Source organism: Micromys minutus (assembly GCF_963924665.1).
Source record: "Micromys minutus genome assembly, chromosome: 2".
In the NCBI taxonomy this organism is placed as follows: Eukaryota; Metazoa; Chordata; class Mammalia; order Rodentia; family Muridae; genus Micromys; species Micromys minutus.
The window spans coordinates 77,014,026-77,029,112 of record NC_137971.1 but is presented as its reverse complement, the minus strand read 5'-3'; the positions used below and the strand labels follow the sequence as shown (position 1 = coordinate 77,029,112).

General features: G+C 39.4%; 2 protein-coding genes across 3 annotated transcripts in view; one reads left to right on the top strand and one right to left on the bottom strand.

Moving 5' to 3' along the window:
- ACSM3 (acyl-CoA synthetase medium chain family member 3) overlaps positions 1 to 6,647 on the top strand; it is a 29,400-nt gene extending 22,753 nt beyond the window's left edge. For both annotated transcript variants that reach the window (XM_080912410.1, XM_080912411.1), the window contains exons 12-15: positions 1,346 to 1,473; positions 1,566 to 1,665; positions 5,483 to 5,602; positions 5,920 to 6,647. In XM_080912410.1, coding sequence (XP_080768536.1) covers positions 1,346 to 1,473; positions 1,566 to 1,665; positions 5,483 to 5,602; positions 5,920 to 6,006 — 435 coding nt within the window. In that variant the 3' untranslated portion in view covers positions 6,007 to 6,647. The remainder of the gene's footprint in view (positions 1 to 1,345; positions 1,474 to 1,565; positions 1,666 to 5,482; positions 5,603 to 5,919) is intronic.
- A 65-nt stretch (positions 6,648 to 6,712) lies between these two features.
- ERI2 (ERI1 exoribonuclease family member 2) lies at positions 6,713 to 14,821 on the bottom strand. Its single transcript, XM_080912409.1, has 9 exons — positions 14,785 to 14,821; positions 13,351 to 13,418; positions 13,190 to 13,273; positions 12,194 to 12,321; positions 11,525 to 11,681; positions 9,223 to 9,323; positions 8,894 to 8,975; positions 8,283 to 8,371; positions 6,713 to 8,099 (listed from the first exon to the last, which is right to left on the bottom strand). The coding sequence occupies exons 1-9, from the start codon at positions 14,805 to 14,807 to the stop codon at positions 6,771 to 6,773; spliced, it is 2,061 nt and encodes a 686-aa protein (XP_080768535.1). The 5' UTR covers positions 14,808 to 14,821; the 3' UTR covers positions 6,713 to 6,770.
- Between the last annotated feature and the right edge of the window lie 266 nt (positions 14,822 to 15,087).

Below are 15,087 nucleotides of genomic sequence, written 5' to 3'. Positions count from 1 at the left end.
GAGTTTTGCTGGGTATAGCAGCTTGGGCTGACACTTGTGTTCTCTTAGGGTCTGCATGATGTCTCTGTCCAGGATCTTCTAGCTTTCATAGTCTCTGTTGAGAAGTTGGGTGTGATTTTGATTGGTCTGCCTTTATATGTTACGTGACCTTTTTCCCTTACTGCTTTTAGTATTCTTTCTTTGCTTTGGGCACTTGGCGTTTTGACTATTATGTGTCGGGAGGAATTTCTTTTCTGGTCTACTCTATTTAGAGTTCTGTAGGCTTCTTTTTTGCTCACGGTCATCTCATTCTTAAGGGTAGGGAAGTTTTCTTCTATGATTTTGTTGAAGATATTTACTGTGCCTCTTAGTTGATATTCTTGGCCCTCTTCTATTCCTATTATCCTTAGGTTTGGTCTTCTCTGGATCCTCTGGACATTTTGTGTTAGGAGCTTTTTGGCTTTTGCATCTTCTCTGAGTCTATCTTTTCAATGTTCTCTTCAGCCCCTGAGATCTCTCTTCTATCTCTTGTAGTGTGTTGGAGATGCTTGCATCTGTGACTCCTGATTTCTTTTTTAGGCTTTCTACCTCCAGGGTTGTCTCTTTTAGTGTTTTCTTTATTGTGTCCATTTCCGTTTTAAATTCCTTCTTCAATTCCTTCATCTCTTTGATTCTGTTTTCCTCTAGTTCTTTTAAATTTCTTTGAGATTTTTTTTCCTCTTTAAAAACTTCTATTTCTTTATGCTTTTCCTCCCGTTCTTGCTTAAGGATCTCTATCATCATCTTGAGGTATGATTTTGGGTCTGAGTCTTCTTCTTCTGGAATGTTTGGCATTCTGCTGTTTGCTGTGATGGGAGAGCTGGGTTCTGGTGTTTCCAGGTTGTCTTGGTTTCCCTGGGGTAAGTTCTTTTGCTTTCCTCTTGCCATCTTGTTGTCAGTGACTAGTTCTTGTCTCTCCCATGTACCTGGCCTGTGTTCCTGGATCTCCGCTGTTCCTGGTGGCAGATGGCCTGAGTGCCTGTTCTGCATGCATGGGCCAGCTGTGTGGAAATAGAAACCCTAAGGCAGGGTTCCTGCTCCCCTGAACCAATGGGGGGTGCGCTTTCTGAGCGCTCAGCACAGACCTCTTTGCTCCCCCACCCGCTACTCCCAGTGCAGTCTCACCAGGCCTGTGTCCCTGGATCTCCCAATTAATTTATTTCTTTTGTCGGGCTAGATCCATGCTTGAAATTCATTCCTACTTGACCCTGGCGCTCTTCATTTGTTCCTCAAAGGAGCCAAACCTTTTCTTTGAACATGTAAAAATATGACTAGACAAGAGAGTCACATTCATAATAATATGAACAAAACAACACTTGTTTTGCAGGATAATCCTTTAAAAACTGCTTCCACTCTACGAGGAAATTTCTACATCACTGGGGACCGAGGATATGTGGATGAGGATGGCTATTTCTGGTTTGTTGCAAGATCAGATGATATCATATTATCCTCTGGGTAATTTTCTTTTCCATACATGTATGTCTATTTATCAAGCATTCTGGGATCCACCTAACTTACCCTTCTGAGTGCCTGTCATGTTTTCCTAGTTACCGAATTGGACCATTTGAGGTAGAGAGTGCCCTCATAGAGCATCCATCTGTTGCAGAGTCAGCTGTTGTCAGCAGCCCAGACCCCATCAGAGGAGAGGTAATTAAAAACAAAACAATGTTTACTGTTGCCTGTTTTAAGAATTCCTAATACAGCTAAGCCAAACTACATTTGACAGTCTTCATGAATTTTAACTTATTCTCAGGTGACTTACCTAAAAGCAAATAAGATTTTAAATGAGCATTTTCTTAACTGTTGCATTAATATTTTCTCAGTTGATTTTTCACACTTTAGTATGTTTAAGGAATTTCACAGGCTACTTTGCTTTGAGAACTTTATTTTCCAGGAAGATGTAACTCAATGGTGGAGTTTGTTTAGTATGTGCTTAGTATGAGATTTGATTACCCTGTGCCCTCATTGATGGTGTGTTTAATTACATTTTCCTTTTTTAAATGATTGTTTTATTTTTGTCTTTATTGATGCATTGCCATTTTGCCTGCATGTATGTCTGTGTGAAGATGTCATATCACCTGGAGCTGGAGTTATAAACATTTGTGAGAGTTGCCATGTGTGTGCTGGGAATTAAACCCGAGTCCTAGGGAAGATCAGTGCTCTTAACTGCTGAGCCATCTCTCCAGCCCCTAATTACATTTTCTAAAAATTTGAAATGTGCACATTGTATAAGCTATTTTTAAAGTTATCTACTCACTTGATTGTTATGTACTCCTGGAAAGATCCTCCTACCCCTGGTTCGTAAGTGCTGGGACTGCCCTTGCCTAGGGTAGGTAAGCACTCTCCCACCCAGCACAAGCCTGCTCCTTGTCCCAAACCTCAGGTATTGATGAGGAAGGGGATCAGGTTTACATTCCACCACAAGACCAACATATGTATTAGGAATAAAACAAATATTTATAAAATATGTATAATCACGTAATAAAAATATAATCCAACCTGTGATATAAGAAATATCACTGCCACAAAAGAAATTAGAAGCCTGGGGAGTCATTCTGAATGGAAGGGGATTAAAAGACATGACAATAACAAATGCTGGGATTACAAGTGTGCATGACTATGCATGGTAGAATCTTTTTAAAAGACAAGGTTTCTAATAGGGATGCAGGGACTACATGTTATTCCTGAAAAGTGTTTAATATTTTAAAGGCTATTTTAAAAATATTGAAATGTGGAAGGAAGGCGGGAAGGAAGGAAGGGAAGAAGTGATGGAAGGAACACAGGCAGGCAGGCAGGTGGGGGTGGGGAGGTACCTCAGAGGTTAAAAGTATTTGCAGAGGACATTGGGTTTAATTCCCAGTATCCACCAAGGGGTGTGGGAGGTGTGTGGTGGGGGCTCTGTAGTCCCAGTTCTATGGTATCTGATCCTTCTTCTGGTTACCATGGGCACCAGGCCCACATACAGTACACATACATGCAGACAAAACACTCATATATATTAAAAACAATAAGTAAATCCTTACAAAAAATAAAGGAAGAAATGTAGGTTTACAGAGATGGCTAAGCCATCAAATTCCTTGGCTTGTACAGCTCTAACAATCGGACCAACGCCAGAGGTCCTGGCTGGACTTGGACTTACAGTGATGAAAATGTTCTTCAATGGCATTCTCTAGGAAATAAACATACAGGGCTACCAGTCACCTGCAATATGAGACTAATTAAAGCAACTTAATTACAGTAGTCACACATTGCTAGTGGCTGCTACAGACTAGCCCAACCACAGATACTGCCTACCCCCAAAAATCAAAGATTTTCTATAAAATTTCAGAGAAACTTAGCTCGTGTGATTTTTTTTCCCCAAAATTACATTTATTCTTATTTTTTGACTAAGTACCCTGTACTTTGGAAACAGAAACCTTATTTTCTTTACTCCTTAATCTGAGAGAAAATCTTAACCAAAAATTATTTGAAATAGTCATTAGAAAAGCTGTTTGGTGAGAAGTAACACTTGTGATGAATTTTTTCACATTAACAGTGTGTGTATGTGTGTTTGTGTGAGACTCTGAAGCAAGTACCTTTCCGCACTGAGACATCCTGCTGGCCCAACCTGATGGGTTTATGGGTTTAAAAAATACCAAAGCAAAGCAAATAAATGCAAACTCCCTAATCCTAAGTATTTGTACTTTTGCTCCCGAACCTGATCTATCATGTTTTGATGACTTCCGATGCTCCAAACATTATTCTAAGCTTTATCTTAGACTGGCTTTTCAAATCCTTGCTTCTTTTATAGAGAAAACAAAACAAACAAACAAATAAAAGGACCAGAGAGAGGATCTTAGTTTAACAAGATCACACAACAAACTCCCTATGGTCTAGGTTGTTTGACTTCAGTGATATAATTTTTATTTTGTTTTGTTATTTTGGTCTTTGGCCTTTTTGAGACAGGGTTTCTCTCTGTAGCCCTGGCTGTCCTAGAAAGCACTCTGCCAATCCTGTTCCTCCTCAATGCTGGGATTAAAGGTATGCACTGCCACCACCCAGCCTAGGGTTCACACTTTTTACCACTGTGTTTTGTTGAGTTAGTATTTTCTGTAATGGCTTATAGGAAGGTAAAGTACATGTTATCAAAGCTATAAACGTTTTGTGAACCAATGCCTATAAACAGTTTTAATTTTTCAATTAGTAAAAATGTTGCAAAATAGTTGCAAAAATAAAATACCAAAAACAAATAGGATAAATTCTACCTACAACAAACACATGCACAGCTATATAAATTTCTGATGACATCAACATGTTAATTAGAAATACTCAAACTTTTTAGAATAAAGAAAATAAAGGTAATGGGGTTAAAAAAACTGCTGCCTGGTAAACAATTTTCAATGTGAAAAAATTTTAGTTGCAAGTTGTCATTTCTTATCAAATGGCTCTTCTAAGTGACTGTTTCAAATAACTTGATTAAGCATTTCTCTTAGATTGAGAGAAGAAAATAAATTTAATAAGATTTCAGTTCCTAAAGTACAGGGTATTCAATCATAAAAGAGCTGTAAGGGCCTCTCTGGACTGAAGCCCACACTGGGAATCTAGATTTGGTGCTAAATACTGCTTGCCTCAGGCAGTAATGCATCTAAGGACAGCAGTGATAGTGCTGGCAGAGCCCAGGGAGGAACAAGACAGGATCCCACTCACACTTCCTTCTCCATTGAAGGTCCTAAAACTCTTGGTAAATCTCCTCAAAACAGTTGTAGGCAGGACTGACTTCAGGGAAAGGATTTGTGGGTATAGTGCCAGCCATGGTCACTTCTCCTGTTTCCTGGATATGTAAGTGGGTCAGAACAATAGTAAAGAGGCTAACAGTATCATTACAGCCTGTATAAAGAATGCATGGAAAAGGCTGGGGGTGTCTCTAGGTTCAGTCTTTTCTGGGGGAAAACAATAAGCCAAGTGTAGTAGTATAATCCAGTTCTTAGGAAACTGAGACCGGAGAACCACTGTGAGTTCAAGGCCAGCCTGGTATATATGACAAGATTCTGTCTAAAAAAGAAACCCAAAAAAATGCATGGTCTGAGTGAGTTGTTCCCTTCAACAAGAGCTGAACAGAGTAGGACCTAGAAGCTGGGCTGTTACACAAGAGGTTGTACTTAGTGTGAGGCTCTGTTTCTAAGCGTAAGCCAAGGACAGAGGTAATTAAACTCAGATCAGAACACACAGTTCGAAATGTAGTCAGAGCAGGGGTTTAAAGGTGATCCCGAGCAAAGGAGGCTGCGGTAGCTCTCTGGTACTGAGAAAGACTAAGCCATGGGTCAGCCAGGTGGCTTAGGTGCATGAGCATTCAGCCAGAATAAACTACACCATGACCCCCACCCCAATGGTTCACTCCAGGCAGATTCCCACTCAGAGAAAGCAAACAACACATACCAAGGCATTGAACACATAACTCACCTGATGTTTTACACATATACTTTAGGTAGTAAAGGCTTTTATTGTCCTGAATCCTGATTACAAATCCCATGATCAAGAACAACTGAAAAAGGAGATTCAGGAGCATGTGAAAAAGACTACAGCGCCTTACAAATACCCCAGAAAGGTAGGAGTCCTTGTTACAACTGATACTTGTTCAGTGCTTTGGAAATTTTTCCATTTGTTTTTTCCTTTTAAATGACCTTTGCCCTTAAATATGCTGTGCAAGAGGTTCCAAACAGAGCTAATGACAATAGTTAATCAAAAATTGTGAGGTTACAGTGAGGCCTCTAACATAATTCAGTTAATTAACTCATAACATTAATGTAAGCAAACAAACTGACTTCATCCTTTTACCTAGAACTTGAAACAGCTATTTTGTAACTGGCATGATCTGAATAAAGTTTACAAGTGCTAGACTAACTTCTTCCCCTCTACCAACAGATAGAATTTCTTGAAGAGCTGCCAAAGACTGTCAGTGGAAAGGTCAAAAGAAATGAACTGAGGGAAAAGGAATGGGCACCAATTTAAACTCATCCCACTGATCACAGTACCTATAAAGAAAAAAGTGTCTACAAGTCTGCAGCAGCAACAGATCATGTGGGCAGACTGTTTTTAAACTGGATTTAAAGTATTTTGTAGTTAATACATCAGAGATTGCATTCTGAAATCAAATAATTTTAGAAGCAGTTTCTAAACTAACTCTCTGTCCCATGGGTTTTCAAAACTTAATGAAACAATTCTAATATGCTAATATATAAATCAGAACAAATCTTCAAGCTTTGGAAAGAACCCTATTTTTAGGAAATTGTCATAATTCTTAGACTATTTACCTAAAAGTTGAGTATAAATTTTACTAGTTATATTTTTAATCAAGTAATTTAAATAGTTTGAAATTTGCTTCAAGGTCAAAGTATAAGAGACAAATGTCATGTTCTATGGCTAATTATTAAATTTAACCTAATAAATATGGTTTGTAAAAAGTTTTTCCTTGTAGTTCTTCATGATAGTTTGATACATTCAGCAAATGTTAATATATGAAATATATGACATCATCCAAATGCTAATGCTTAGAAACGTAGGAACAAGGACTGCTGCAAGAATGGACGACAGTTGACAACTACTTGGCAAGAGTGCACGTCACACAAGATACTTCCCTTCTGTCATATGAACTGTTCCAGCATAGCTGCAGTGCTCAGATGTACACTGTATCATAAACCCTACTGCTACCTTTCCTTCATAAAAGTCAGATAAGGCTTATACTCCAGTAAAAGACAGTTTAGAACAGAGTTTTATCAATTTCTCATTGAAGGTCGGAGTCGTAAAATATTTTTAATAGGCAAACTTAAATTTCTGTCACAAATATGGCTTGTTTCTGGAGAGCAGAAAGTGAGTCCTTCTGAGGAATGAGGTAGAGCTTTGCCACTGGTTCTTTCCTTTTGAAGTGTCTGTTCCCATTTAAAATAACCACAGCATTTTCTGTCTTTTTGGTATTTTCCAACAGGGCAACAATAGAAGGCTTTCCCATGGTTTGGCCCATTATTAGAAACAATAAGCCGCTTAGATCTTCTGCCACACTTGCATAAAGGGGGGGTCATCTTTCCAGTCTTCCAAGGCTCTTGTAGATTAACTGTGGATGTTAATACAGAGGGAGGAACTTTACAAGAAGTAGTTCCTGGGGAGCAAGTAGATGACGTTGACTTTTCTTCATGAATAGTCAAGGTGTGCTTTTTGGCTGGTGGGAAAGCTGGAGGACTAAATGAACTCCTTTTAGTCCCACCTGAAAGGAGAGGCTGTTTCCTCCAAACTGGAGGCCGTGACTCGCTGGCGTGAACACTGGTGAAAGGTAATGCTCTGCACTCGGGTAACTTAAAAGCAGAGGCATCCGAGTCTGGATGTTTGGCTCCTTTTACATTGTAGACTGTACTGTGAGGGCTCTTATACACAATAGACCTAGGTGTCTCAGAGTTTTGAGGAGTTTCCTTAAGGTCTTCAAAGTTTTCATAACTAAGTGTTTCTGGTTCTTCTGAAACCAGTGATCTGCCTGCAGAAGTAAATGAAGTGTCCACATTTGTGTCACTAATAGGAAGCACAGTATCTGTGTCTGCCTCAGCCTGAGATGCTGGCAGCAAAACTACATCTTCCCACTCAGCTAACATCGGCAAAGAGTCAAAAGTATGACACATTTCTACATCAGAAACAAGATTAACAGACGGAATGGTTGTAGATACAAGTACCAAGTTGGAGTTAAGTGTTGAGGACTTTGAGCTGTCATTTGATACAAGCTGATGACTTTTTCTTGGTTTCTGGATATAGGGAGCTGGATTCAAGGTGGGAGAATGCAGTTGTTCCACAGATGTCGAGGACTTGGTAGTGAAAAGAGGGAATTGTTGTTTGATATTGTAAACATCTGCTTTTGTGTTGCTTCTTAGTTGTAATTGGTCCTTTATACAGGAATTCACACAAACTGAATTTACTTGAGTATTTTCCTTTGTATTTACTGTACTTTGGGGCTCCTTTTGGTATATGCTGGGACCCTGGATGTTAATGTTGCAAGGAGATGATTCCTCAACTTGATCTGTACCCAAATTTCTGGCCAAAATCTTGGGATTCTTAGTGAGAACCTATGATTCCACAGACAAATTGATTGCTTTAGGAACTGTATTTATAATTTCTTCTGTAGACATTATATATGACAAGAAAATAGAAACTGGTGCATAAGTGACTACACACTTGAAATCAACATTTTAATGAACATAACTACTACTCGAGCCTCAAAATGACAGAAGTGACAAGACACTACCAACCTTGTTCAAGGACCTGGTAATTTTCATTAGGCAACCATCCCTGATCATCTTCCAAGCAAGAAGAGCAGTGTTCCGAGAATCATCTAAGCCTGAAGAAATAAAAGTATCAAACTCTGAATGCCATGATGCTGCCATAAAGAAATAACAGAAAACAAATTACATTTAAACAGAAATTGGAGCATACTGCTACTTTTATGACCACTTGCTGATTTTAATTATCGTAAATTGGTCTGTGGGAAGCTGTGAAGGATAAAATGACTTGTATTTACACAGGTGAAAATCTGTCAGTCAGCTTCCAGAGTGAGCAGTGACCTGCACAGACCACTTGTGAAACATTACCATCTTCATCAGATCATCTGGGCGATGTGCTCATTGTTTTCATTACTTACTTATTTTTAAACCAACAGAACCACTAGATGGTGGTCTTTATCTATAGTCAAGAAATTGGTTAACTCAAAAATCAGAAATAATTTCAGTTATATAGGTTAAGAACATTGTTCTTTTGCCTGCAAGCTATTAATAATGACACTAACCCCTAAATGAAACTAATATAAAAATTTTACAAAAGCTAAATGACATATGTAATAAAATAATTATCAGTTTATACGAACCAGAATGTTCTCGTCCTGAAAATTCTATTCCCACTTCCTGCAAGGCACCACTTAGTCCTTTGGGTTTTCTCTTATAAAAAAGCTAATAAAAAAAAATATTTTAAAAAATGCAATGACTACTACAGAGGTTACAAAGTTATTTTTCTATCTTTTAGTGCTATCAGGTTTGGAAATTATTACTGCTGTGCTGTCTCAAATATTTTAAGACACACATTTATGTGAATATTACAAAAGAAAAATACCTTATTTATAAAATTTACACCAATAAGATAAAGTGTAACAGGTTTCAACAGAAACAAAGTGAGCATGCTCCCATCTTTGATTCTTACCTTGTAAGTTGCTCTGAGATCAATCCAAGAGTTTAAGAACACAGGTTTTAACAGCTGCTTTCTTTTACACTCATACTGTAGACAAATGCCCAAGTCCCAGTCTGTATTACAGATATTAAAATAAGAGTCAGTGATGTCAGTGCGTTTCCATTTACAAATAAAATATACAAAATGAGATACAGTAAAGCAGTTAAGATTTAATTGCTGTGCTGATAACTAATGTTCATATGGTTTTTATTACCTTACATCTTATAAAACTTACCATTAAGAAATTATGTTGATGGCTGTTTCAAAATACTGTCTTCTGTGTATGTACAGGTGCATATGCATGGGTGTGCATGCGTGCTTGTGCAAGTGGGTCAGTGTACAGGTCAGAAGACAGTCTCTGGTGTTATTACTCAGGTGCCCCCCATCTTATTTTGAGACAGGGATCCTTATGGGTCTGGGGTGGCAATGCCAGGCATCCTGAAGGCACCATTTGACAAAGTTCTGGTGCTTGGATATCTGGACCGACCCTTCACTGCCCTTGGGAGATATTCACTGCACACCTTTTGCTATACTTGTTTCTTAGTGTTATAGGTCTCTCTCTAAAAGCTAGAGCTGGGATAACAAAAAGCTGGTGCAAAAAAGCAGGAAATTAATAAAAGTTCCCTGGAAAAAAGTTATGCAGAAAATTGAGTCTTTCCCAAGACCTTAATACTTAAATAAATACTTAGATCATTAATAAGTATTGTTATTAAGTATGATAGTGAGAAGAATTATTGAAGAAGAAAAATTTAGGGAAATTCTAGAAGCTGACAAGCTGTAATTGAATTGCTGGGTTTTTAATGTTCAAGTTTAGAAACAAGAAACTTGTATGAATAGGAAGAGATTTTGATCATAAAAGTTTATGACAAGCCTTGGTACCTTCCAGAAGGCAAAAGCAAGCAGTTTAAAAAATCCTGGTGTTTTTCTGTTCTTTACAGAATTATAATAAAGATAGGAATTGTATGGAAAAAAAGGGTTCAAGACAGAGACACAGAGGAACGCATCCTGGCTCAGGGAATTGCCAGCCTTCTGAACAGACTTGTCAGACCAGAACTTTACTGATAGACTGCCCTTGCTTAAGCAAAGGGGCTGAACAATATTTTAAGAATCAAAGAAAAAGGACAATGGTCTTATGACAAATATAAATGAAATATAGAGGAAGGAAAGGAAGAATGAAATACGGGTTAAAGACTGAACTTTCGTAGAAAGCCAGGTTTGGTATAATAGGTAGTAGGAAATAACTTTTTGATCTATTAGCAATGTCCAAATTGAAGCAGAATCAAACCTAAACAGTCACCCTGTCTAGCATTTCTGTAACCACAAGGTTTTATGAAACCAACCCCAAGAAAGAAAATACTGAGTTTAAAAAAAATAGACTTCATCATTTTTAGTTTTCATAAAATTGCTATTTGTTCCTCTTTCAATATTCTTATGTAATCAAGGAATCAGAAGAAAATGTATTTTGAAAAGCTGTGTAACCAATGAATAAAGTTTCTGAGGAAATGATATTATGTAAAGATGAAGCTGGAAAGAGACTAAAGTTGTCAGGGTAGGAGAAGCCATAGAGATGTGCTTCCTCTCTGTGCTGTCTCGCATGATGCTAATGGCTGTCTCATGTCTGCTCCTTCCTTCCCTTAGCTGCTCTTACATCCACTCTTCTCCAGAACCTGCCTTTAGCTGAGGATGGTCCCGACTCAAATTTTTTTAAAAAATGATGAATTTGCTTTTCTTGATGTCCCTTGATTTTCTTTCTCTGGTCAATTAGGTTAACAAACACAATCCTGGGTTAACAAGAATGGAACCAGAAATAAAGGACTAAATAGTGGAAGTGTTACGGTACTCTGGTTTTGGTGCGTGGGGTGTACATATGTGTGGTATGTTATGTGTGGTATGTATCTGTCACATATTCATAGTGTGGGAGTGCAGGTGTGTGTGCACATGCCTGTGTATATATATGCAGACATTCGTACATACATGCAGAAGTCCAAGACTGACATTAGGAACCAATTGCTCTCCACCTTATTTACCAAGACGGGTTCCTCACTGAGACCAGGACTTGCTGTTTTGGCTAGTTTGGCTAGCCAGCTTGCTCTTGGGATTCCCTGTCTCTGCCTAGTGTATTTGTAGTACAGACAGACCACTATGTCCATGTGGCTTTTACATGTGTTCTGAGGATGTCAACTCTGGTCCTCAGGATTGTGCAACAATCACTGTGCCCGCTGAGCCACCTCTTAGTGCCACCCAGAGTGATTTGTAGGCATAACTCATGCTTTACCTGACCAAGTAACAAAAGCACACAGTTTCTCTTCAGAAGTAGAAGGCTCTGAGTCCCCAGTAGCAAAACTCATTATCTTCTGCTGCTGAAGCTGATGAATCCACTTACAGAACTGAGACAAGCAAATCTTCAGGGGGACTCCTTCATCAACCTGAACCTGGTAAGAGGCACAAAATCTCAACTCAACAAATGAACTTCTGAGGCACTGAGCATTTATTACAACTCTGCACTGTGGGGGACAGAGCAAGGGGGAGGTTCTGACGGACAAAGTTTCTCTAGTGAAAAGACTAACACATACAGACAAGAAATAGTGCAGACTTGAATTCACTATGGTAACAGGAACTAGGCTGGTAACTCTTTCTTTCATAGACGTGTAATCTGAAGGCCAGTCTCACAGAAATAAAAGACAGTGAGTTACATGGTTAGTTCTGTAAAATTAACTGGGAGTTAAACCCCAGGCTTCACCCATCCTAGGGGAGCACCCTCACACTGAGCTGCAACCTTTGACCTTTGTGTTTATAATGCTCTTCTGAGATTTTCAGGATTCCAGTGGCCTTGAGAGGAGACATTATTTTTCCTAACACTAAATACATTTAATTCCAAGTGGCATGTAGCTTTTATTTTTCTTTTACAAACTGACATTTTGAGCTTCTAAAATTTGCATCCTACCTGCTTTATCCCTGTCAATTCAGTGCAAAATTCAGAAAGAATTGGATGTTCTTGAGGCTGAACATAAGCATGAAACTCAGATTCAATCTCTCCGGTCGTTGTACTCAACAAAACTGCTGGAAATTCAACTAAATAAAAGAACCATGGGTTAACACTTAAATATATATTTTTTGTTATTACTAATTATTTACTTATTTTGAGGCAGAGTGTCATTATATAGTCCTTGGCAGTCCTGAAGTTTATACAGACCAGTAGTTCTCAACCTGTGGGTCACATAACCTTTGGGGTTCAAATGGCCCTTTCACAAGGGTTGCACATCAGATATTCTGCATATCAGATATTTACATTATGATTTATAACAGTGGAATTACAGTTGTAAAGTTGCAATAAAGATAATTTTATGGTTGGGGGTCTTCATAACATGAAGAACTGTATTAAGGGGTCATAGCATTAGGAAGATTGAGAACCACCAATTTAGAATAAGTTGGTTTCAAACTCATAGAGATCCACCTGTCTCTGCTCCCTTCGAGCTGGGATTAAGGGTGTGTCCCACCACACCGGGCCTGAATATGTAAATCATCCTAAACAGACACTGCTTTTATAATAGCACTATTAAACAATCAATTCCAGTAAGTGCTTATTAGAACATCTGAAACGGTGAGAAGTTATAGAAAAGCTGTGCCAAGGAATAAGTCAAAATATCAAAGTATGTCCATTTTGTTCTAAACATGAAGACAATATGAATTAAAATGTACTTTATTATTGCAAAGCCATATTTTTTTTTTCAGTTTAATCAAAGTTTTAAATGTAATCTTAAAACTAGCTACTTTGCATCATCACATTCAGGTATTTGGTATTTTATTCTTTTTTAGGTAAGAGTTTTTATATTAAACTATGAGCTTACAGCATTCTGTTTTCTCACTGGCTGGCTCATATCTAGGACATTTAAGAAGACTCAGGGAGCACTAGCTTTGGCCACTGGCATCCCAAACTTACTTATTTCAGGGCTATTGTGGTGCTTCCCATCCTTCCAGCACGTAGATTCAAAATCAATGACAATTAAGTAGTCATACAACTGTCCTGCAAAAGACCACAGTGCTCTTAGGTCTTGTCGGTGCTCCAAGTGCAAGGCTTCAAACTGTAAACATGCGACTTACTGACTCTGCTTCCTCCTGGGTTTCCACTTGCTGGTGTAACTGACTTTCTCCTAATTAGTCCAAGCCGCCTAAAAATGCACAACACAGGAAGACCAAGAAACTCATTTCCACTCCAGTTAGAATATGCTATCAAACTAACAGCCCTGAACAGATGGGAAATCCTCACTCATGTACTCAGTGGAGTTGGGTGTAGGGCACACACCTGCAAGTTCGGCAGTAACTGGGCCAAGGCAAAACTGAATTTGGGAATAGCTCACAGCATATAGCAGAGCCCTGTTTCAAACAACAGCTGTACACTGACTGAAGAAAACTAGGCATAGACTTTAAAAGTTCTGGGTCCTTGTGCTAGCTGCCATCCTCTCTTGAGTTTATACCTGGATGGGCTTCACAAACAACTAATCTTACCTGTTCTCGTTTTCTAGGAGTACTGAGGAACTCTACTGACTATACAGATTTGCTATGCTCTAAGGGGCGAGGCCTGTTCCTAAACTCTAAAACTAGGGGAGGAAGTAAGATTACCAGAGTACTACTGGAAGGTAGTCTATGATAAAAGACTCCCAACAGCAATACACTGCAGTTCGAAGAAGGAAAGGTCCCAGATGATGATAAATACAACCTAAAGTAGACAGACACCTGATATTTTGGCTATTTGGGAAAAAACACAAGATGTGAGGCCAAAGTAGAGATTTGGAATGAAAAACTAACATTTACTAATCACTTCTTCAACACATACTAAACTAGGAATGATGACTTTAAAAGAAACAATTCTAAGAGGTAGAGATATCTACAACCTGTAGTTTATGCACGAGTAAGGTAAATAATTTGCTCAAAGATGGCTATAGTATGTTAACCTTTGATAGGACGTTTCACTCTCCAAATCTATGCTATTAATTAATACATTAGATAGGGGTTTGTTTTGGATCTGGTTCTGTTGTTGTTTTGTGGCTGTCTCACTATATAGCCCTAGTCTGCCTGAACATCTCTATATGGACCGGGATGGCCTCCAATTTGCTATGTTGGCATTGTAAGCCCATTCTACAATGCCTGGCCAATTCACACCGAGTCCATAAATCTCAAATGTGCCTAGCGTATCCAAAAAAAAAAAAAAAAAAAAAAAAACCAAAAAACAAAAAACCGAGAGTCTGTAGTAATTCTGACAATAAAACTGGACTAGGCAGGTCACTTGGACGCAGTGGGTGCTGTGGCATCTGCCTCAATGTGGGAGCTGTCACATTCCAGGCGTTCCTTAGAGCCCAGAATGAACAGACCCGATAGAGCACGCCATTCAGAGGACCCGGGGTTTCTCGGGCTCCTCCAACTTGGCGCGAATGGCGAGGTGGGGTCCGAAACCGAGAAGACCAGGACCCTTTTCAGATCCAGATCAAACGGTTGCGGATGACCGCCGCCCACCCTGAGGGGAAACCTCTAGCGTACCGTGCCAGCCGCTTGGTCGCCATCCCGAATCTTCGGTTTCGCCGAGTTCAACAGCCGGAAGTCGGACGTCATCACTTCCGGTCTGTTTAAACGCGGCGCGGCAGAGCGGGAGGGAACCTTTAGAGCTGCAGCGGCTGGCGGCGGTCCGCGGCGGACTGTGGGGCGTTGCCTAGGGACTGTGGGGCGTTGGTTCGGTACCTGGGGGCGTGGACAGAGGCTTGAGGAGGGGGAGCCCCTTGCTCTGCCCACGACGCGCTTCAGGGAGCGCCTCGAACTCCGCGACTCCTTAGCTTGAGGAGGCGC

Bases quoted from the DNA above. Each gene is read 5' to 3' on its own strand.
- ERI2 (XM_080912409.1), bottom strand. From the start codon at position 14,807: ATGGCGACCAAGCGGCTGGCACG. The intron at 12,322-13,189 runs GTAAGTTTGGGA...TCTTTTATTTAG, and splicing joins CCACAATAGCCCTGAAATAA to TTGAATTTCCAGCAGTTTTG. The intron at 8,100-8,282 runs GTTGGTAGTGTC...GTGGAATCATAG, and splicing joins TTACCAGGTCCTTGAACAAG to GTTCTCACTAAGAATCCCAA.